A 19,060-nucleotide genomic window follows, 5' to 3' on the forward strand; every position below is an offset into this window, starting at 1 on the left:
AGACAGATTATTGAAATAGTAAGCAGACAAATGGCTACATGCAATACTGCTTATGATGAGCTGTTGCACTGTTTTATTAAAAAGAAGTTATTTATCCCATCTCTTCTTTTCTCAGACTGTGAAAGCACTAAACCACTTAAAAGAAAACTTGAAAATTATTCACAGAGGTGGGTATGGATTGCATTTTATACAATATAAATTAACTTTTTTTCTTAATCAGCTACTGGGCAAGTACTCTGCCACCAAACTATACCCCTAACTTCTACCCTCAAGCATCTTAAAGCTATCAAGTATTTCTTCACTTTAAAGGATATTTTTGTGACTTGAGAGAGATGTTTTACTTAGTATTATAAATTAAAATTTTTCTAAAGCATGATTTATTTGTGGAAATGTTGATCTTGATCTTATTAGGCACAGTTTCAAGTTTAAACATTTGATGTAGTTGAAAACCAACTCAGAAAGGCAGCAACTCTATGAGATTCCTGAATTTAATTCAGCAAATAGGTTAAATACTTGCTCTATTACTGCAGACTCTGTAGTCATATGGTAGCTTTGAAGTATACAGAGTCACTGCCCTCAGTAAATTTATAATGGAAAAACTTAAAAATGTATGGCAGTGTGTGATTCAGCCAGACAATAAATAGGGTAAAAAATAAAAGATCAGATTTATAGGAGTGAAAAAAAATTCTAGCACACATTGTTTGTAGAGATTAAATAAGTTAGTAATTGGGTTATTTATTTAAGTGGTTTTAGTTTGTGGTCAACACTGGACTCCTGAAATTATTTAATCTTGAACATCAGAGTACATTATTAAATTTTGCCTTTCTTAATACTTGTTAAAAATAATCTTAAATCAACTTATTTTCGCTGTGGCTGAAAGTAATGTGGTTGGGTCCCACAAACAAAATTGCTTGCTCCTTTTGTAGTTGATTTTCTCTTCCCCTTTCAGCCATGAAAGCCATGTTGTATAATCAGAAAGAGTATCACCTTTAGAGTATTTGACAATACTCAGTAATCTTTTTATAAATCTTTATTCAATAATGACAGTGAAATGATATAAGGATTTCAATAGGGATAGAGAATTGATGAACAAAGGGAAACATGGACTAAAGAGCATATTGGCTCATATTGGTAGTGAGCTGTCAGGAAGGGATTTGGTGTTCTTCATTTTCAGGGAAAATATACATTCTACTTGTGGTAAAAATGGAAAGAGGGGAATGAAATTAATATGAGAAAATGAAAAAATGGAAACAAAGTCTTCGTAAATAGGGAGGGGTGATGGCTCCATCCTCAGGATAATAGCTACAGCAGTTCTCAAGTGTCACATCTAGACAACCTCATGAAAAAGTTTCTCATTTCCTGTGTGGCTGTCTAAAGAGTAGGTCATATTCCCTACATGTCTCTATTGTATTCTCATATCTCATTCATGAGAATTGTCTCATGTTATTAAACTAGGTACTGCCAAAGAGCATGAGATCATCCTGTCTTACATACTTTCTCTTTGCTAGGACAAAATACTCAACACCCACAAGTTAAAGGAGGAAAGGTTTATTTTAGTTTATAGAGGTTTCAGTCCAGTTAGCTAGCTCCAAGGCGAGGCGGTCTGGCAGAGGAGAAATAGCCCATGGCATGACAGGCAGGAAGTAGTGCAGCTTCTTCCTTCTTCCTCTTTTTATTCCATACAGGTTCCAAGTCTTATTGGTTGGTGCCACTCATACCAAGGGTGGGTCTTCCCTTCAGTAAATCTATCATTGAGTTACATCTAGAACTCCACTAAGCCAGTCAGTGGCCTAATCCCATATTACACACTCATGATCCAGTATCACCCATGATGTAGTCAGTCCCAAAAGCCCCACCTTTGAGAGCATGAGGCTTTGAGGGGGACATCCTGATACAAGCCATAACACTTAATAAGCTGAGGCCAACCAGGGGCCTAGTTTTGAGGTGTGGAAAGGTCGGTAGCAGAGAATAGCTCCACAAGATTTAGCTTCCATTAGAAAGGACTGAATGTTAAGCATGGATGTTTGAGACATAGCTGTCAGTGATGGAAGGAGGCCTGTTCAGGATTTTTTTATAGGTCACTTTCTGAGCTATGTATAGCTTTTATTTGTGTCCTGTATTTATAATTCTTTTTATTCACTGGCTCCTGATAGTGACATTGAAGTGATATAAGGATTGTGATAGGGCTAGAGAATTAATGAGCAAAGAGGAAAAATGGAGAGAGCATATTGCCTTATACTGGTAGTGCGCTGTCAGTGAGGAAGGGATTTGGTGTTCCCCACTTTCAAGAAAAACAGTCTATTTGTGGTAAAAATGAGCGTGGCACCACACCTGCCTCACAAGCACAAGGTCCTGAGTTTGATCCCTGAACCAAAACAAAAACAAACATGAGTGTGATGTCTCAAGATGAGGCCAAGAAAAAAACTGATGGGAAAAACTGGATGAAACCATCTAAGAAGAGAAAAATCTCTTAGTGAGATATAATTAAGTGGCTGAATTATAGAGGGTGAGTAATGTTCATACATGTGATACTAGTTGCCTAAAGAGATAAAGCTCTAATGAAATTATGAGTTCATAATTTGTATGCCTTGTATTTAGTTGTATAGCATTTGAAATTTATTGTAGATTAGCTTTGTATTATCTGATAGAGTAAGTTTATTTCATCTCTTTTGACTATTATGTAAGTAATGTGGACCAAGTAAATCAGTAAAAGCCTCTTGATGAAAACAAAGGAAATATTTTAGAATGCTAAATTGATTGATAAGTATGTTTTGTTATTTAACTTTTAAGCATTAACAATTAAAAACTCTTCCTGTTTATAGTAGAGAAAAACCATAGTTTTATGTATGTTTTATAAATATGAAGATGGTAAGAGAACAGTCAACATACATCCATAAGCTTTGCAGTAAGATGTTGGTGAATTGAGTTTGGCTATGTTACATGGACACAATTCTAGTCATTAAAGTTATGTATTTAAAACCTGATTGTATGTGCTAAATGAAGATGTTTTCCTTCTTATATGTCTGAATTTAAGGACTTAGCTACTTAGGTTGTCTAATGTATTTCAATATTTTTGCTTCAAATGCTTTTAGAATAGCTCATTTGGTTGATTAATTATGTGCGAAATGCTGTCTATCTCTTGCAGATATCAAACCTTCCAATATTCTTCTGGATAGAAGTGGAAATATTAAGCTCTGTGACTTTGGCATCAGTGGACAGCTTGTGGACTCCATTGCCAAGACAAGAGATGCTGGGTGTAGGCCGTACATGGCAGTAAGTATGACATCCAAGCCTCCTTACTTAGCAGCTGTTGCAGAGAGCCTGTGCCCTTTGATGCTGTGCTTCTAAGGAATCGTCATTGGTCAGGCAGCTTCACTTTACTAGAATATATTCTTCTCTCTTAAGTCCACATTCAAGTTCTAGCTTCTCCATGAACCTTTGCTAAATTATTTCAGTGAACTCTAGTATTCATTTTTTTTACTCTAATTCTTATTAGGCATTTAGTATTTGTGATATTTTCTGATTATTATTTTTATTATAATCTAATCAACTATCAACCAGATGATAAGTTCTTAGAAGTGTCTTTGTGTTTCTAGCAACCCTTGTGCTGACTTGGCTATAGTAGATAAGCAGTAGACATTGAGAGTATATCCTGGGCTACTAAAGGATGCTATTTCCAGTTACAGTAGAGTAAGAAGACTTGAGTTCCTAGCAGAACACAGTGTGTTCCTTACAGAGTCTGAAGCTGTGTTTGAATATTGTCACTTTCTTCTTCAGTAGTGAATGAACACACAGACAAATGCAAGTCTAGAGGCCTTAGATATTTTGCAACCTTCATAAAGTCTCTGTTTCATAGAGTAGATGGGTATACACTCTATTTTCAGAGATGTTGTGGTCATCTTACCCCAGTCCTTACACATACTGTTCCTGTTTGAATTGGAGTTTAGTGTCTATTCTTTAAGCATTTTCCTTAAGTTTTAATGTCTTCCTTCAATATGTCCATGGTTCTTTGGACACCAGTGTACTTCTATAAATAGTGATACAAAAGTAAACTAAGGCCTGGCTTAGAATTGAGTAGCATTTTTCTGTCATTTTATTTATTTCCTCCTTGATTTTTGTTTCCAAATCCATTGTTATAAAAAATAGAAAAATCAAAATAATCACAGGTTAGATGATAGAGGTTTTTTGATTTGTTTATGAATGGATGGGCTTAGTGATTCCCTAGATTTCATATTTATTTAAAACAAATAAATAAATGATGTGGGAAATAAACAATTCTCTTATGTTGGTATGTAAATAGTTAAAAATTTTTCACTAGAACACTATTTTAGAATTTTTGTATTTTCAGTGCTGCTTTTAGTTTTGTTAGATCTTTTTGTGTCACTTTTTCTACAAGTGAAAATGCAAGTGTGTGTGTGTGTGTGTATTTATTTATTTTTTTCCTGGTACTGGGAATCAAATTCAGGACCTTGCTCTTGCCAGGCAGATGCGGCACCACTGAACTAAATCCTCGGCCCCTGTATATGTATATTTTAAGATGAAAAAAGACCTTCATTTAAAGTTTGAGCTTTGTGGATGTTGACTGGACAGGCAAATTCAGGGGACAATCTGCAAATCAAGTCTTTATCATGGTAATTAGGGATTCAAAGGCAAGAAATAAAAATAATCAGACATGAGAAATTTAATTTACATTTTGAAGGAACATTTTACTGTATTAGTCCATTTTTGTTGTTGCTATAACAGAATATTGGGAGCTGGGTAATTATAAAGAAGAGAGGTTTATTTAGCTATCAGTTTTGGAACTGAGAGTCAAAAGTGACCTCCTATCTTGGCTTCTTTTGAAAGCCTTCTGGCTATATCCAACATGGCAAAGAAAATGAAAGGGAACTGGCTGCATTCAGAAAGGGGCTCCATGCACCAGGTGGCCTTGCATTCCAAAAACCTGCTCTAACTTGGAAGACCTAGTTTGGAAGACTGACACTGATCACTTCTGAGGCTGATGTTCGCAGTGGCGTCATTAATTCATGGTAGGCCCCACATCCAAATGTTCCACAATCTCTTTAAACTGTGTATGAACCCTTGAGAGACCAACTGTAGCACTCTGCACTCTTGGCTAAGAATTGTATTTGATGAAAATAATTAAATTTAAAATGTGGATGTGGCTCAGACAGAATATTTTGAATTCAGGTAACTTTTAAATAAATAAGCAGACTTTTTATTCTTGTGTAGAAAATAATTAAAATGGCTTAAAAATAGACACACATGAGAACTTTAGTTTGTCCAAAATTGGCTTGGTTGCAGTATACCTTTGATTTCCGCCCCCCCAATATTCTCACAAAATTGGTTCTGACCATTATTACTTAATTTTTATTGTTTTTTTGAAAGGAATCCCATGAAACTATCTACTCTGATGTCACTGACTGACATTTTTAATGAAGACAAGTGGTTTTACTCTAATTCTTTTTAAAGAACTTGGAAATGGTGTACACAATAGCTTTTTCAAAATCTTATTTCTGAGTGAGATACATATTTTGTGAAAAAAATTTCTCTGGTCAAAAATTTGGAATCATTATAGGCCATTTTTAAAGTACTGAGAAAAGCCACAATAAAGAAATGTATTTTTTTGTTTTTGGTACTGGGGATTAAACTCGGGACCTTGCGCTTGTGAGGTAGGCAGCGGAACCACTGAGCTAAATCCCCAGCCCAAGAAATGTTTTTTTTTTTTTTGGTACCAGGGATCGAACTTGGCTCCTTGCACTTGGGAGGCAAGTGGTGGAACCGCTGAGCTAAATCCCCAGCCCAAGAAATGTTTTTTTTTTTTTGGTACCAGGGATCGAACTTGGCTCCTTGCACTTGGGAGGCAAGTGGTGGAACCACTGAGCTAAATCCCCAGCCCGAGAAATATATTTTTAAGTGCAGATTTTTCTAAATATTTGCCAGTCAAACCTTCTTTGCATTTGTGGCATACCCATTAGTAACCAGAAAAATTTCTATTCTATGGAAATAATTCATTCAACACTTTCATAATGTGGTATGATTATTTAAATTAGGCCTTTCCATTGGAGAAAAATTTCTTTTTGTATAATCAAGTGGGATTCTACCATAATTGTTTTTATAGCTTTTGTTAATCAAGTCAATGCCAGTTTGTTATTGGCTTAAAAATTAATTTTAATTAAAATTTAAGTGTTACCACAGTGAGATACCACTTTATACCCAGGATGGCTTAAATCAACAAGTCAGATAATAACAAGTATTAGTGAGAATGTGGAAAATTTGGAGCCCCCATATACTTCTGTTAGGAATGTAAAATGATGCAGCCACTTTGGAAGAGTCTAGCCATTCTTCCGACCTTTACATATACTGTGTGTTAGGACCCAGTGTTAGCACTCCTGCTTATATACCCAAGTGATGTGAAAACATGTATCTATGTAAAAACTTGTATGTAAATATTCATAGAAGCATTTGTAATAACTGAAGGGTGGAATAACCTAAATGTCCATGAATGGATGAATTGTTAAACAAAAATGTATATAACCTATACAATAGATGATTGCTCAGTCAGAAGAAATGAAATATTTTTCAATCATACCTTGTAAGTTGTGAACTTTTAGGTTTCTGGCTGATGTTGTATCTTGAAATTGTAGACTGACTTTCTTACTCTTTCTCCTCTCTCCCTACCCAGTTCTCCTGGTCCCCCTCTCCTCCTTCTTCCCCTCTCTTCCCCCTCCCTCCCTCCCTGTCTCTCTTTGTCTATCTCTGTCTTCCTCTGTCTCCCTCTGTCTCTGTTTCTCTCCTTCTCTCCCTGTCCCCCTCCCCCCACCATGCTGAGAGTCAAACCCAGGGCCTGGTGCATGCTAGGCAAGTGCTCCATCAAGCCAACCCTCCTGTCTTTGGTAGTCCTGGAAGTTAAATCCAGGGCCTCATACATGCTAAGCAAATGTTCTGCCACTGAGCTACAACCCTATCCCCAATTTTTTTTAATTTCATTTTTTAAAAAACACTTCCGTCAGTATTGGTAATTATCAAAGGAAAGGGTATACATTTTATCCTTCAGTTAACCAGTTGAAATTTTAAAAACATCTGCTCTTTCAAACTCTATTGCTTAGAATTAATAAATATCCTTATACTAAATTCTTTGACCTTTTTTTGCTGTTAATTTCCTGTATTTTTTAGATAAATATTTGTATTTTTATTTAAAAAATCAGCTGGAATTACATTGGCTTTTTATTGAATGTATAGATTATTTCTATTTTATAATATTGAGTCTTCCCAATGAAAAAATATGGTATTTCCATTCATTCAAGCTGCCTTAATGTTTCTTGTTAAATATTTTTCCTTTGGGCTATACCTATTTGTCTTTTTTCAGTCATATTTATTGTCAACTCCAAGCATCTGTTAGGCCTGCTGTCTTCTGTTTTTTTCTCATTTTTCTAGAACCATTTTAATGGGTTCTTTTGTCCTCATCAATTCACTTTACTGTCATCAAAGTAAACATTATCTTCCATGTTGCCAAAGCCAGTGGTCAGTTCTGACTCACACATTTCCTTAGTCTGTCTGAAACATTTGAAGTGCTATATTCATGAACCATTTTTGCCGATTGGTCCTGGGCTGTACACGCTTCTCTCTGCTGGGTCTCTGGACCTCCTCCTCTTCCAGATCTCTTCCTGATATGCCTCAGGATATAGTAGTCAATCCTCTTTCCTCTCTCTACCACCCAAATTCCTTTAGGAGTTCAACTAGTCTTAAGGATTTAAATACTCCTTGTCTCTTTTGTTCAGTAATATACCGTATCTACCACTTAGTAGGAACTCTGGAAAATGATGAGTGCTCGTGGTCTATGATTTTTCTTTCTTGCCTGCACTATAATATAAACTCAAAAACCATGTATCTAGTATGCTATTTTATTTCTGCCTCTTACATTCTACTAGAAAAGGCAAATACAGCATGTGCAGTGTAGAACTCTTGACCTGTCTTCTCTTCCTTCCCTACAAAATCTGTGAGTTGCCTTCTGCTCCTCATCTTTTCTGTATTTCAGTAAACTACAACTCTTTCTATTTTGGTGGCTCAAGACAAAACTTTGGATCTGTGCATAAATCCATTCTGTGTTTTGTACTCTGTATCTAGTCCACTAACACATAATGATCTGCTTTACTTTTCTTATGTATCTAAAACCCATCCTTTAAAAAAAAAAAACTACTAATACTTATAAGTCTAGCCACTGGCATGTCTGATTTTTTGGTTTTTGTTCTTTTTTTGGTACTGTTGGAACCCAGGCTGTCTCACTGAACTGTATCCCAGTATTTTTACTTTTTGAAACAGGTCTTAGAAAGTTGTCCAGTCTGGGCTTAATCTTGTGATCATCCTGCCTTAGCCTCTGAGAGGGCTGGATAAACACCATGCCTGGCTTCACTAGTTTTTTTTTTGGTACTGGGGATCGAACTTGGGTCCTTGCACTTGTGCAGCAGGTGGTGAAAACACTGAGCTAAATCCCCGGCCCTTGTGATTATTTTTAATGCACTACTCTCATTTTGGTTAGGTTTCTCAAATGTTACATCACTAGAAAATCCTTCCTGGACCACTACATCTAAAGTAGTACTTCATCCCACTTTCTGTCTCCTTGTCACCACCTATTTTGTGTAGGTTGTGAGCTTGTATTACTTTCCTCTTGCTGGGATAAAATACAATACACTCAAAGAAGTTTGTTTTGGCATACAGTTTCAGTAGGTCTACCCCGCAATAAGCTGTCTCTAAGGTTGAAATGACATGATGAAAAGGCATGGCTGAAGAAAGCTGCTCAACTTGTGGCAGACTGCAGAGAGAAAAGGGAGGAGCCAGGGACAAGAATACACCCTTCTAAGTCATAACCTCGGTGACCTGCCACTTCCGAGCAGGCCTCAACTCCAAATGTGAGACTTTTGGCAGACATTTTAGATCTAAATCATAATAGAGCCTTTTGAGACCAAAGTCTTTCTTTTGTTCACTGCTGGATTCATGGGTGCCTTGTCAGGTATTTATTATTTTGAGTGGGATGTATTTTTCTGAAAAATAATTGCTAATGAATGCAAAGCAAAGCTATGTAATGTTTATTTTACAACCAGTCAAGTTACTGATCTACTTTCCAAAAAAATAGATTTTAGTTGTATTCAAGAGCTCAAGCTGCAAATAATTTTTGCCTTTTTATTGATCTTTTTCATATATTTTAAACCTTCCTCAAATTAATTTTTGTTGCTTTATTTAGAACTTTTGGATCAGTGTTAAATGATAGAATTTGTATGTGGTATTGATAGTAAGATTCCTGTTTCTGCATTGAATGCAATGCCTCCTGATTATTTCTGTTCTTTTTTTCTGCTTCTGGTTTACTAAGAGTTTGTGTGTATGTGAGAGTATGTGTGTTTCAGGTAGGGAGGGAATAGGAATAAATCAGAAGTAGCTACTAAAATTTATTAGATGCCTTTTTGGCATCATTGAGTACATAATGAAATATTTTTTTCTACATAGTTCTTAATTTGATAAACCATAATTACATATATCTCCTCTGATTGAACCATTTTGTGTTTCAGAAATAATTCCTGTATGACCCAAGATTTGTATGTTTAATATACTTTTATATTTGGTATGTTAGTATTTATGATTTTAGCATGAAACATATAAGTGACATTATATACTTTGTAAAGGCTTTAAATGGGTTATGCTAGCTTTAAAAATTGGGAAAATTTTGTTTTTATTTATTTTATTCATGCTAAAACACCTTTTATTTATTTATTTTTTTTATTTTGTCCCCATTAACTTTATTGGTACATTTTAGGTATAAAATACAGTTACATTCATCATTGGGATCTTGTACCATTACATGAGTCTCTTGGTTCTTATTTTATTTCCCCTTCCCTTGCCCTCCCTTCACCCCCTCCACCCTTCCCTATTTTCAAAGACCTTGTTTCCATTTTTTTCCTCTTCTCATATTTTTTTCTTCCCTTTTTTCCCTTCCCCACCCCTCACAATTCCCCTGCTCTTTTAGAACTTTTCTTCCTGTTACACAGTATCAGTTATACATTTTTTAAATTGCAATATTAAGATCTAGGAGACATTACCACAGATTTTACAGAATTTGAAAGGATATAGAAAGCATATTACAAAAATCTTTTTGGAAATAAATTTGACAACTTCTAAGAAGTAACTTAGAAGACAAATTAATGAAACTAACTCTGGAGGAACTATAAAATTTGAATAGCACCTATTAAAGAAAGTATATTCCTAGCTTGAAAACCTACCTATATGACAACAACAGGCTCATAAACATTTTAACTGATAAATTATATCAAAGATTTAAAGCAGAAAAAAGGAACACTTCTCCCCTCATTTTAGGAACTCAACATTGTGCTAATCCTAAAACTGGATAAAGATAATAGAAGAAAAAAGTATGAACATAGATAGAAATTTGTTTAACAAAACAACTCTTAGAAATCAGATTTGGCAGTATGTAGAAAGTGGTTTTATTATAGGGATGGCAGTGTTGGTTCAGCATTGGAAGATCCACCCCAAAAGTCATCATTTTAACAGAGGAAAGGAGAAAGCCATATGATCCTGTCACTAGTTGGAGAAAAAGTATTGGACCAAATTCTACAGCTGTTCATGGTAAAAGCTATCAGGAGACTATAAGTAGAACAGAACCTTCTCAACAGATCAAAGACATGTATTCCATACTTCCAACAAAAACTCCTTCTGTGAATGGAGACGATACAATGCTTTCTCTCTAAAGTGGGGAACAAGGGCATTCTTTTTTGCTGTTTTATTAATGTATATATTCTCTTTAAAGTAGAAGTTGCCTTTTATACTTTTAAGAATGTTTTTTTAAAATTTGCTAAAAATTTTTATTTTAAAAAATGACAAACTTCTTTATGTAGAATAAAAATCATAGGAAGGTGAAATTGGATAAAACCATTAAAACAAATACTGTACATTGCTTCCAGTGAATCCCACCAGTTTGTGCTGTTCCTTATAAACAGTCTCTAAACCAACACCAGACGCTACAACAAACAGTCCTGTAGAATGAGCAGAAATCTAGGGCCTCCACACTACTTCATATGAGACAAACTGCATATAAACCCAGCAGGACCTGATTGCTTTCTTTAAGCTCCCACTTCTGAAGCATGGCAGTCCCTCTGCTAGGTGCCCAGTCACAGCACTTAGGCGGGTGCCTCTTGGCATCTAGTGCAATTCCCAAAGAATGGCATGAAAGCAAACCAGGCATCACCTAGGACTCTGCAGTGCCACCCTTGGTGGCTTACAAAACAGTAGTTAAAAGTTTCAGAGAGTACACTACATTACCAGCAATGGGATGTGTCACAATAGCCGATGTCAAAAGAGTTAAAACTTTCTGTTTTTAAGGCTGTGTTAGATAAGAATCTTTAATTAATTTTGGGCTTTTTGAGACAGGATCTCACCATATAGTTCTGGCTGGCCTCTGTGCCAATTGTAGTAGCTTAAAACAACAAATACTCTTTATCTGATAGTTTCAGTGAGTTGCCATTCAGGAAGTCCAGGTTGGTGATCCTCTTGCCTTAGCCTCCTTAGTGCTGGGATTACAGGCAACACAGCCATGCCTGGCAGGTCTTTAATTTTATCAAACAGATCTATACTCTTCAAAGAATAATTTTTTTTTTTTTGCTACTGGGGATTGAACTCGGGACCTTCTGCTTGTGAGGTAGGCGGTGGAACCACTGAGGTAAATCCCACGTCCTTCAAAGAATAATTTTAAAAGTTTTAAAAACATATGTACAAATAATAAATGTGTCTAAATGTACTTAAATCACTAATGAGGGTTCTGAATAGTCTGGATAATATAGAACTGGCTTAAATTTAATTAACTCAGTATTTATGGTCACTGAAGAAAGAAGGTTGGAACGATATGGCTAGATTATATATCTAGCTATTAGATAAAACTAATAATTATCTCTAGATCAAGAAAACTATAACTTTTGATACATGCAATTAAGAATGAAAAAGGTGAAGTCACAGCAGATCCAGCAGAAATCCAGAGGATCATCAATAACTACTTCGAGAATCTCTACTCCAATAAAATGGAAAACACAGAAGAAATGGGCAGATTCCTAAATACATACGAATTGCCAAAGTTCAATGAAGAAGATATAGAAATTCTAAACATCCCAATTACAATGAGTGATATTGAAAATGTAATAAAATACTTACCAACAAAGAAAAGCCCAGGTCCTGATGACTTCAATGCTGAATTTTACAAGACATTTAAAGAAGAGCTAATGCCATTACTCTTTAAACTCATCAAGGAAATTGAAAGGGAAGCAATACTTCCAGATTCATTCCTGGAAGCAAGTGTTACTTTGATTCCAAAACCAGGGAAAGACCCAACCCAAAAAGAGAACTACAGGCCAATCTCCCTAATGAACATAGATGCAAAAATCCTCAACAAAATACTGGCAAACAGAATACAGAGGGTCATCAAGAAGATCATACACCCTGGGCAAGTCGGATTTATCCCGGGGATGCAAGGATGGTTCAACATTCATAAATCAATAAATGTAATACACCATATTAACACTCAAGGACAAAAACCATATGATATCTCAATAGATGCAGAAAAAGCATTTGACAAAATCCAACACCCATTCATGATAAAAACCCTACAGAAAACTGGAATAGAAGGTCTTTATCTTAACCTGATTAAGGCTGTCTATGAAAAACCAACAGCCAGCATCATACTAAATGGTCAAAAACTGAAAACTTTCACTCTAAAATCAGGAACAAGACAAGGATGCCCACTATCACCATTCCTGTTCAATATAGTTCTGGAAACATTAGCCACAGCAATTAGAAAAGAGAAAGAAATAAAAGGAATAAAGATAGGAAAAAAAGAAGTTAAACTGTCATTATTTGTTGATAATATGATACTTTACATAGAAGACCCAAAAAACTCCAACAAAAGACTTCTAGACTTAATTGACAGATTCAGTAGAGTAGCTGGATACAAGGTCAACACTCAAAAAACAATAGCCGCCTTTTATTTATTTTTAATTTTTATTTCTTTTCCCCCATTAAGTTTATTGGTACATTTTCGGTATAAAATACAGTTACATTCATCATTGGGATCTTGTACCATTACATGAGTATCTTGGTTCTTATTTTTTTTCCCCTTCCCTTGCCCTCCCTTTACTCCCTCCACCCTTCCCTATTTGAAAGACTTTGTTTCCATTTTTTTCCTTTTCTCATATTTTTTCTTTTCCCTTTTTCCCTTTCCCCTACCCCTCCCACTTCCCCTGCACCTTTAGACCTTTTCTTCCTGTTACACAATGTCAATTATACATTTTTAAAATTACAATATCAAGATCTAGGAGACATTGCCACAGATTTTACAGAATTTAAAAGGATATAGAAAGCATATTACAAAAATCTGTTTTGAAATAAATTTGACAACTTCTAAGAAGTACCTTGGAAGACAAGTTAATGAAATTAACTCTGGAGGAAATATAAAATTTGAATGGCACCTGTTAAAGAAAGTATATTCCTAGCTAGAAAACCTACCTATATGACAACAACAGGCTCATAAACATTTTAACTGATAAATTATATCAAAGATTTAAAGCAGAAAAAAGAAGGAAAACTTCTCCCCTCATTTTAGGAACTCAGCATTGTGCTAATCCTAAAACTGGATAAAGATAATAGAAGAAAAAGTATGAACATAGATAGAAATTTGTTTAACAAAACAAACTCTTAGAAGTCAGATGTGGCAGTATGTAGAAAGTGGTTTTATTATAGGGATGGCAGTGTTGGTTCAGCATTGGAAGATCCACCCCAAAGTCATCATTTTCACAGAGGAAAGGAAAAAGCCATATGATCCTGTCAGTAGTTGGAGAAAAAGTATTGGACTAAATTCTACAGCTGTTTATGGTAAAAGCTATCAGGAGACTAGAAGTAGAACAGAACCTTCTCAACAGATTAAAAACTTGTACTCCATACGTCCAGCGAGAATGCCTTATATAAATGGAGAAGATACAATGCTTTCTCCTTAAGGTGAGGAACAAGGGCAGATATGCTTACGGATTATTTATCCATTAAACTTTGAAAGCTAGGCCCCACCAAAATAGTCTGGCAATAAAATGACACAATTAGGATAGGACTGCCAAGGTAGAAGCAAAATATATGTAGATGAAATGATCATCTACAGAGAAAATACTAAGACATCTCCAGGAGCCCCTAGAACTTGTATTTGAATTTAGCAGGATTAGAAAACACAAGGTATATATAAAAATTCAGGTCTGTGTACAGTTGCCATAAATGAAGAATTGGATACTGAAATTTAAAAGTCACGTAGGAGTACAAAGGACCTAGAAAAGCTAAAAAACAAAAACAAAAACAGTGTTGGAAGACGTTTAGTACCTAATTTTAAGACTTCTTCTAAAGCTACGGTAATCAAGGCAGTGTTGGTGTAAGGAAAGACATATAGATCATTTGAATAAAACAGAGAATCTAGAAATAGAACCACACATATATGGTCCACTGAGTTTTGAAAGATTATTTAACATTAGCATTTTATAGAATGTAAACTCAGTTGAAGAGCTGAGGAAGAGATAGTGTTTTCAGCAAACGGCACTAGAACACCTGGTATCCATATATAAAAAATTAACCTCAACCCTTTATTTCCATACACGAAAATAACTTGAAGGGATCTGTGAACCTAAATAAGAAAGCCTAAAAGTATAAAACTTTAAGAAGAAATTATAAGGGAAAATGTTTATGGATTCAGGGTAGGCAAGAACTACCTAGGATACAAAAAACATGATGTATAAAAGAAAAAAATTGATAAATGAGATTCCATCAAAATTTAGAACTTTAAATGACATCATTAAAATGTAAAGTAGTCCTTAAACAGACCGTATTTACAATGCATATAACCTATGAGCAGAATATATAAAGAATTCTTAGAGCTCATTAATAGACAACCCAATTAGAAAGTAGACATAAGAAGATGATAAATAGCCAGTATAGCACAAGGAATGGTGTGCAATTCTAGAATCAGAAAAATGCTAATCAGTACAATAACAAGATTGAATTATACACTCATTAGGGAGATGAAGTTAAAAGTTTTAAAAGCCTTGTCATGACTTTTTCTTTTCGTTGGATTCTCCCCCTTTGCGTTTAATTTGTCACACCCAATGGATTCATTCTGCTGGGTTTCCTGGGTTTGTGATCCTCCTTGTCTTTTCCTAGAGTATTGTCTAAAATATTTTGGAGTGCCGGGTTGGTATTCATGAAGTTCCTGAGGTGCTCTTTATCATGAAAGTATCTTATTTCTCCATCAATTTTGAAAGATAGTTTTGCAGGATACATCAATCTGGGTTGGAGTCTGTTTTCCTTTAGGGCTTGAAATGCATCACTCCAAGCTCTTCTTGCCTTGAGGGTTTGCATTGAGAAGTCTGCTGTGATTCTGATGGGCTTTCCTTTGTATGTGATTTGTTTCTTTTCTCTCACTGCTTGTAGAATTTTGTTCTCTGTTGGGTTTCTGGAATCCTAACTATTATATGGTATTGTAGATTTTTTTTTCATCAAGGCTATTTGGAGTCCTATATGCCTCACTTATCTGTATGTCAAGTTCTTTTCCCCTCCTTAGGAAGTTGTCTGCCATCACTTCTGTGAAGAGGTTTTTTATGTCATCTGCACTCTCTCCCGTTTCTTCATTGACTCCAATCAGTCTTATGTTATTCTTCTTTGCATCGTCTAGCAGCTGCTGGATTGATTTCTCGTGTTCCTTTCTAATTTTGAAGCAATTTTTCTTTTCCTGGTCACTAATTGAAGTCTTGTCTTCTATATCTGAAATTCTATCCTCACATTGATTTATTCTGCTGTGCAGACTTTTGATAGAGTTCTTAATATCCTGGAAATCTATTTGCATCTGTTTTATGGATTCCATTTGTTTCCTATGTTGGGATTCCATCATGTTCCTCAGATCCTCTATTTTTTTTTGTCGGTGCCCTCTCTAGATTTATTAATCATGTCTTGCACCATAAGCAAAATCTTTGCTGTTATCTGAGTAATTATTTCTGATTTCATTTTTCCCAGATCCTCTTTTGTTGCCAGTTCAGCGAGTCCAGGTGGTTGAGTATCAGATTGTTCCATCTTGTTTCCCTTTGGGGTTGCTGTAAGTGATCTGGAAGTCTGTTTTTGAGGCTTATTTATGTGTCTTCTCATTTCCACAGGGGTGGGGAGGGTGCTGCTGGCTCTTGTGCGGCTCACCTTCTCTGCCCTATTATCTTGGGATGGTGGTGGGGGAGCTTCCTTGTGGGTGCTGGGACTGGCTCACTGTCTCTGCCCTAGGAGCTTGGGATGGCGGCAGGGGACCTTCCTTCCGGGTGCTGGGATCAGCTCAGCTTCTCTGTCCTAGGAGCTTGGGATGGTGGCGGGGGAGCTTCCTTCCGGCTTCTGGGACTGGCTCAGCTTCTCTGCCCTAGGAGCTTAGGATGGCGGTGGGGGAGCTTCCTTCTGGGTGCTGGGACCGGCTTAGCTTCTCTGCCCTAGGAGCTTAGGATGGCAGCGGGGGAGCTTCCTTCTGGGTTCTGGGACTGGCTCACCTTCTCTCAACAATAGCATTCTTGTTTACAAATAACAGACTCTCACTGAGAGAGAAATTAGGGAAACAATTCCTTTTACAATAGCATCCAAAAAAATGAAATGTCTAGGAATCAATCCAACAAAGGAAGCAAAAGACCTCTACACTGAAAACTACAGCAGTCTGAAAAAAGAGATTGAAGAGGATACAAGAAAATGGAAAGGCATCCCTTGCTCCTGGGTAGGAAGAACCAATATAGTGAAAATGGCCGTACTTCCAAAACTACTATATAGATTCAATGCAATGCCAATTGAAATTCCAACATTATACGTCACAGAACTCGAGAAAACAATACAAAAATTCTTTTGGAACCATATGAGAACTAGAAAACTAAAGCAATTTTTAGGAACAGAGACATGACTGGGGGTATCACAATCCCCAACTTGAAACTATACTACAAAGCTACTGTGATAAAATCAGCATGGTACTGGCAAAGAAACAGACCTGAGGATCAATGGAACAGATTAGAAGATGCAGAAACAACTCCAGACATGCTCAGCCACCTCATCTGTGACAGAGGAGCCAGCCACCATCATTGGAGGAAAGACAGCCTATTTAATAAATGATGTTGGAAAAACTGGATTTCAACCTGCCAAAGATTGAAACTAGACCCGTACCTATCACCATGCACTAAACTAAGATTGGAGTGGATTAAAGTTCTAAATATTAAGACCGAAACACTAAACTTGCTGGAAGATAAGTTAGGTAGAACTCTTGAAGACATTGGCATAGGAAAAGACTTTATGAACAGAACCTCAGCAGCATGGGAACTAGCAGAAATAATCAACAACTGGGATCTCATCTTATTAAAAAGCTTCTGCACTGCAAAAGAAACCACCAACAGCACTAACAGACAACCTACAATATGGGGAAAAATTTTTAGCAGCTGTACCTTAGACAAAGGACTGCTATCTAGAATATATAAAGAATTGAAAAAAATCAGACCCCTCAAATCCAAAGACCCAATTCAAAAATGAGCATCTGAAATGAACAGACATTTCTCAGACAAGGAAGTAAAAGCACCAAGCAAATGTATGAAAAAATGTTCAACATCACTGGTCATTAGAGAAATGCAGATGAAAACAACACTGAGATTCCACCTCACCCCAGAAAGAATGGCTGCTATCAAGAAATCAACCAATAACAAATGTTGGCGGTGGTGTGGGGAGAAAGGAACCTTTCTCCATTGTTGGTGGGAGTGCAGGCTGGTGCAGCCACTGTGGAAGTCAATATGGAGATACCTTAAAGAACTAGGAGTAGAGTTTCCATTTGACCCAGCTATTCCCCTACTGGGTATCTTCCCCAAAGAATTAAAAAAATCATACCACAGTGATGTATGTGCACCCATGTTCATAGCGGCATAGTTTGTAATAGCTAAAGCTTGGAAGCAGCCCAAGTGCCCATCAACTGGAGACTGGATAAAGAAAATGTGGGGTTTTTTAATAAAATAGAGTACTATTCAGCCATAAAGAATGAAAAACTAGAGTCATTTATAGCTAGATGGATGCGTATCGAGGCCATACTCTTAAGTGAAATAAATAGAACACACGTGTAAATACCGAATAATTTCTCTAGTGTGAGAAACTGATAGTGTAAACAAGGGTTAAAATGATGAAAATGAATAATTGATAATTTGAAATAGGAAAAAAGGTCCAAAGACGAAGGAGTGAAGGGAGGGGAAGGGGAAAGGAAAAGAGGGAAAGGAAAAACTATGAGAAAAGAAAAATAATGGAAATGAAATCTATGTAAATAGGGAAGGGCGGATGGGGTGAAGGGTGCACAGGTAATGGGGGAAAAAAAAATAAGAACCAAGATATATCATGTATAGGCACAAACACCCAATGATAAATGTAAATGAATTGTATACCTAAAATGTACCAATAAAAGAACTAAAAAAAAAAAAACTTTTGGGATTATTGATAGAAATCATTTGCATTCCTACTGAACAAAAATCTTGAGGGTCCCATGTAATTTAAGCGTCCTTGACTCAAATGATTAATAAATCATCAAGTGAAACAAAAGTACATCTGAATAGTCCTTGGGTAGGCCTGCTAGACTTGTTTAACTGTGATATTGAAAGAAAATGAATCCTCCTACCTTTTTTCAGTTGTTTAAGTTTTCCTAATACATACATGATAGAAATTCTGGCTCTCAATGACAGAAACAACAGTTTTAGAATGACATTATCAATGTAGTGACAAATGATAGGTCCCCATTTTGAATGTGCTCTTTGCATGTCACAAATGTGCTTATGTAATCAGTCAAAATGCAGAACAGAACCTGCCTATCACTGGAAAAAGTTCCCTCTGTTTGCACCCAAATATTCTGTCTTCCAGTGGCTCCCCACCCCTGCCTAAGACAAACATTGATCCTATTTTCTGTCACTATCAGTTTTGCTTTTTCTTGATTTTCACATAAATGTAA

General features: G+C 36.1%; 1 protein-coding gene across 9 annotated transcripts in view; it reads left to right on the forward strand.

The window, feature by feature from the left end:
* Positions 1 to 19,060, forward strand: part of Map2k4 (mitogen-activated protein kinase kinase 4) — a 134,313-nt gene that overhangs the window by 90,757 nt on the left and 24,496 nt on the right. For all 9 annotated transcript variants that reach the window (XM_004857556.2, XM_087191845.1, XM_087191844.1 and 6 more), the window contains 2 exons: positions 116 to 167; positions 3,146 to 3,273. In XM_004857556.2, the coding sequence (XP_004857613.1) occupies positions 116 to 167; positions 3,146 to 3,273 (180 nt within the window). The remainder of the gene's footprint in view (positions 1 to 115; positions 168 to 3,145; positions 3,274 to 19,060) is intronic.

This window comes from Heterocephalus glaber, unplaced genomic scaffold (genome assembly GCF_053883595.1).
Source record: "Heterocephalus glaber isolate CG9 unplaced genomic scaffold, H.glaber_assembly_v1.0 deba00001564, whole genome shotgun sequence".
NCBI classification, from domain to species: Eukaryota; Metazoa; Chordata; class Mammalia; order Rodentia; family Bathyergidae; genus Heterocephalus; species Heterocephalus glaber.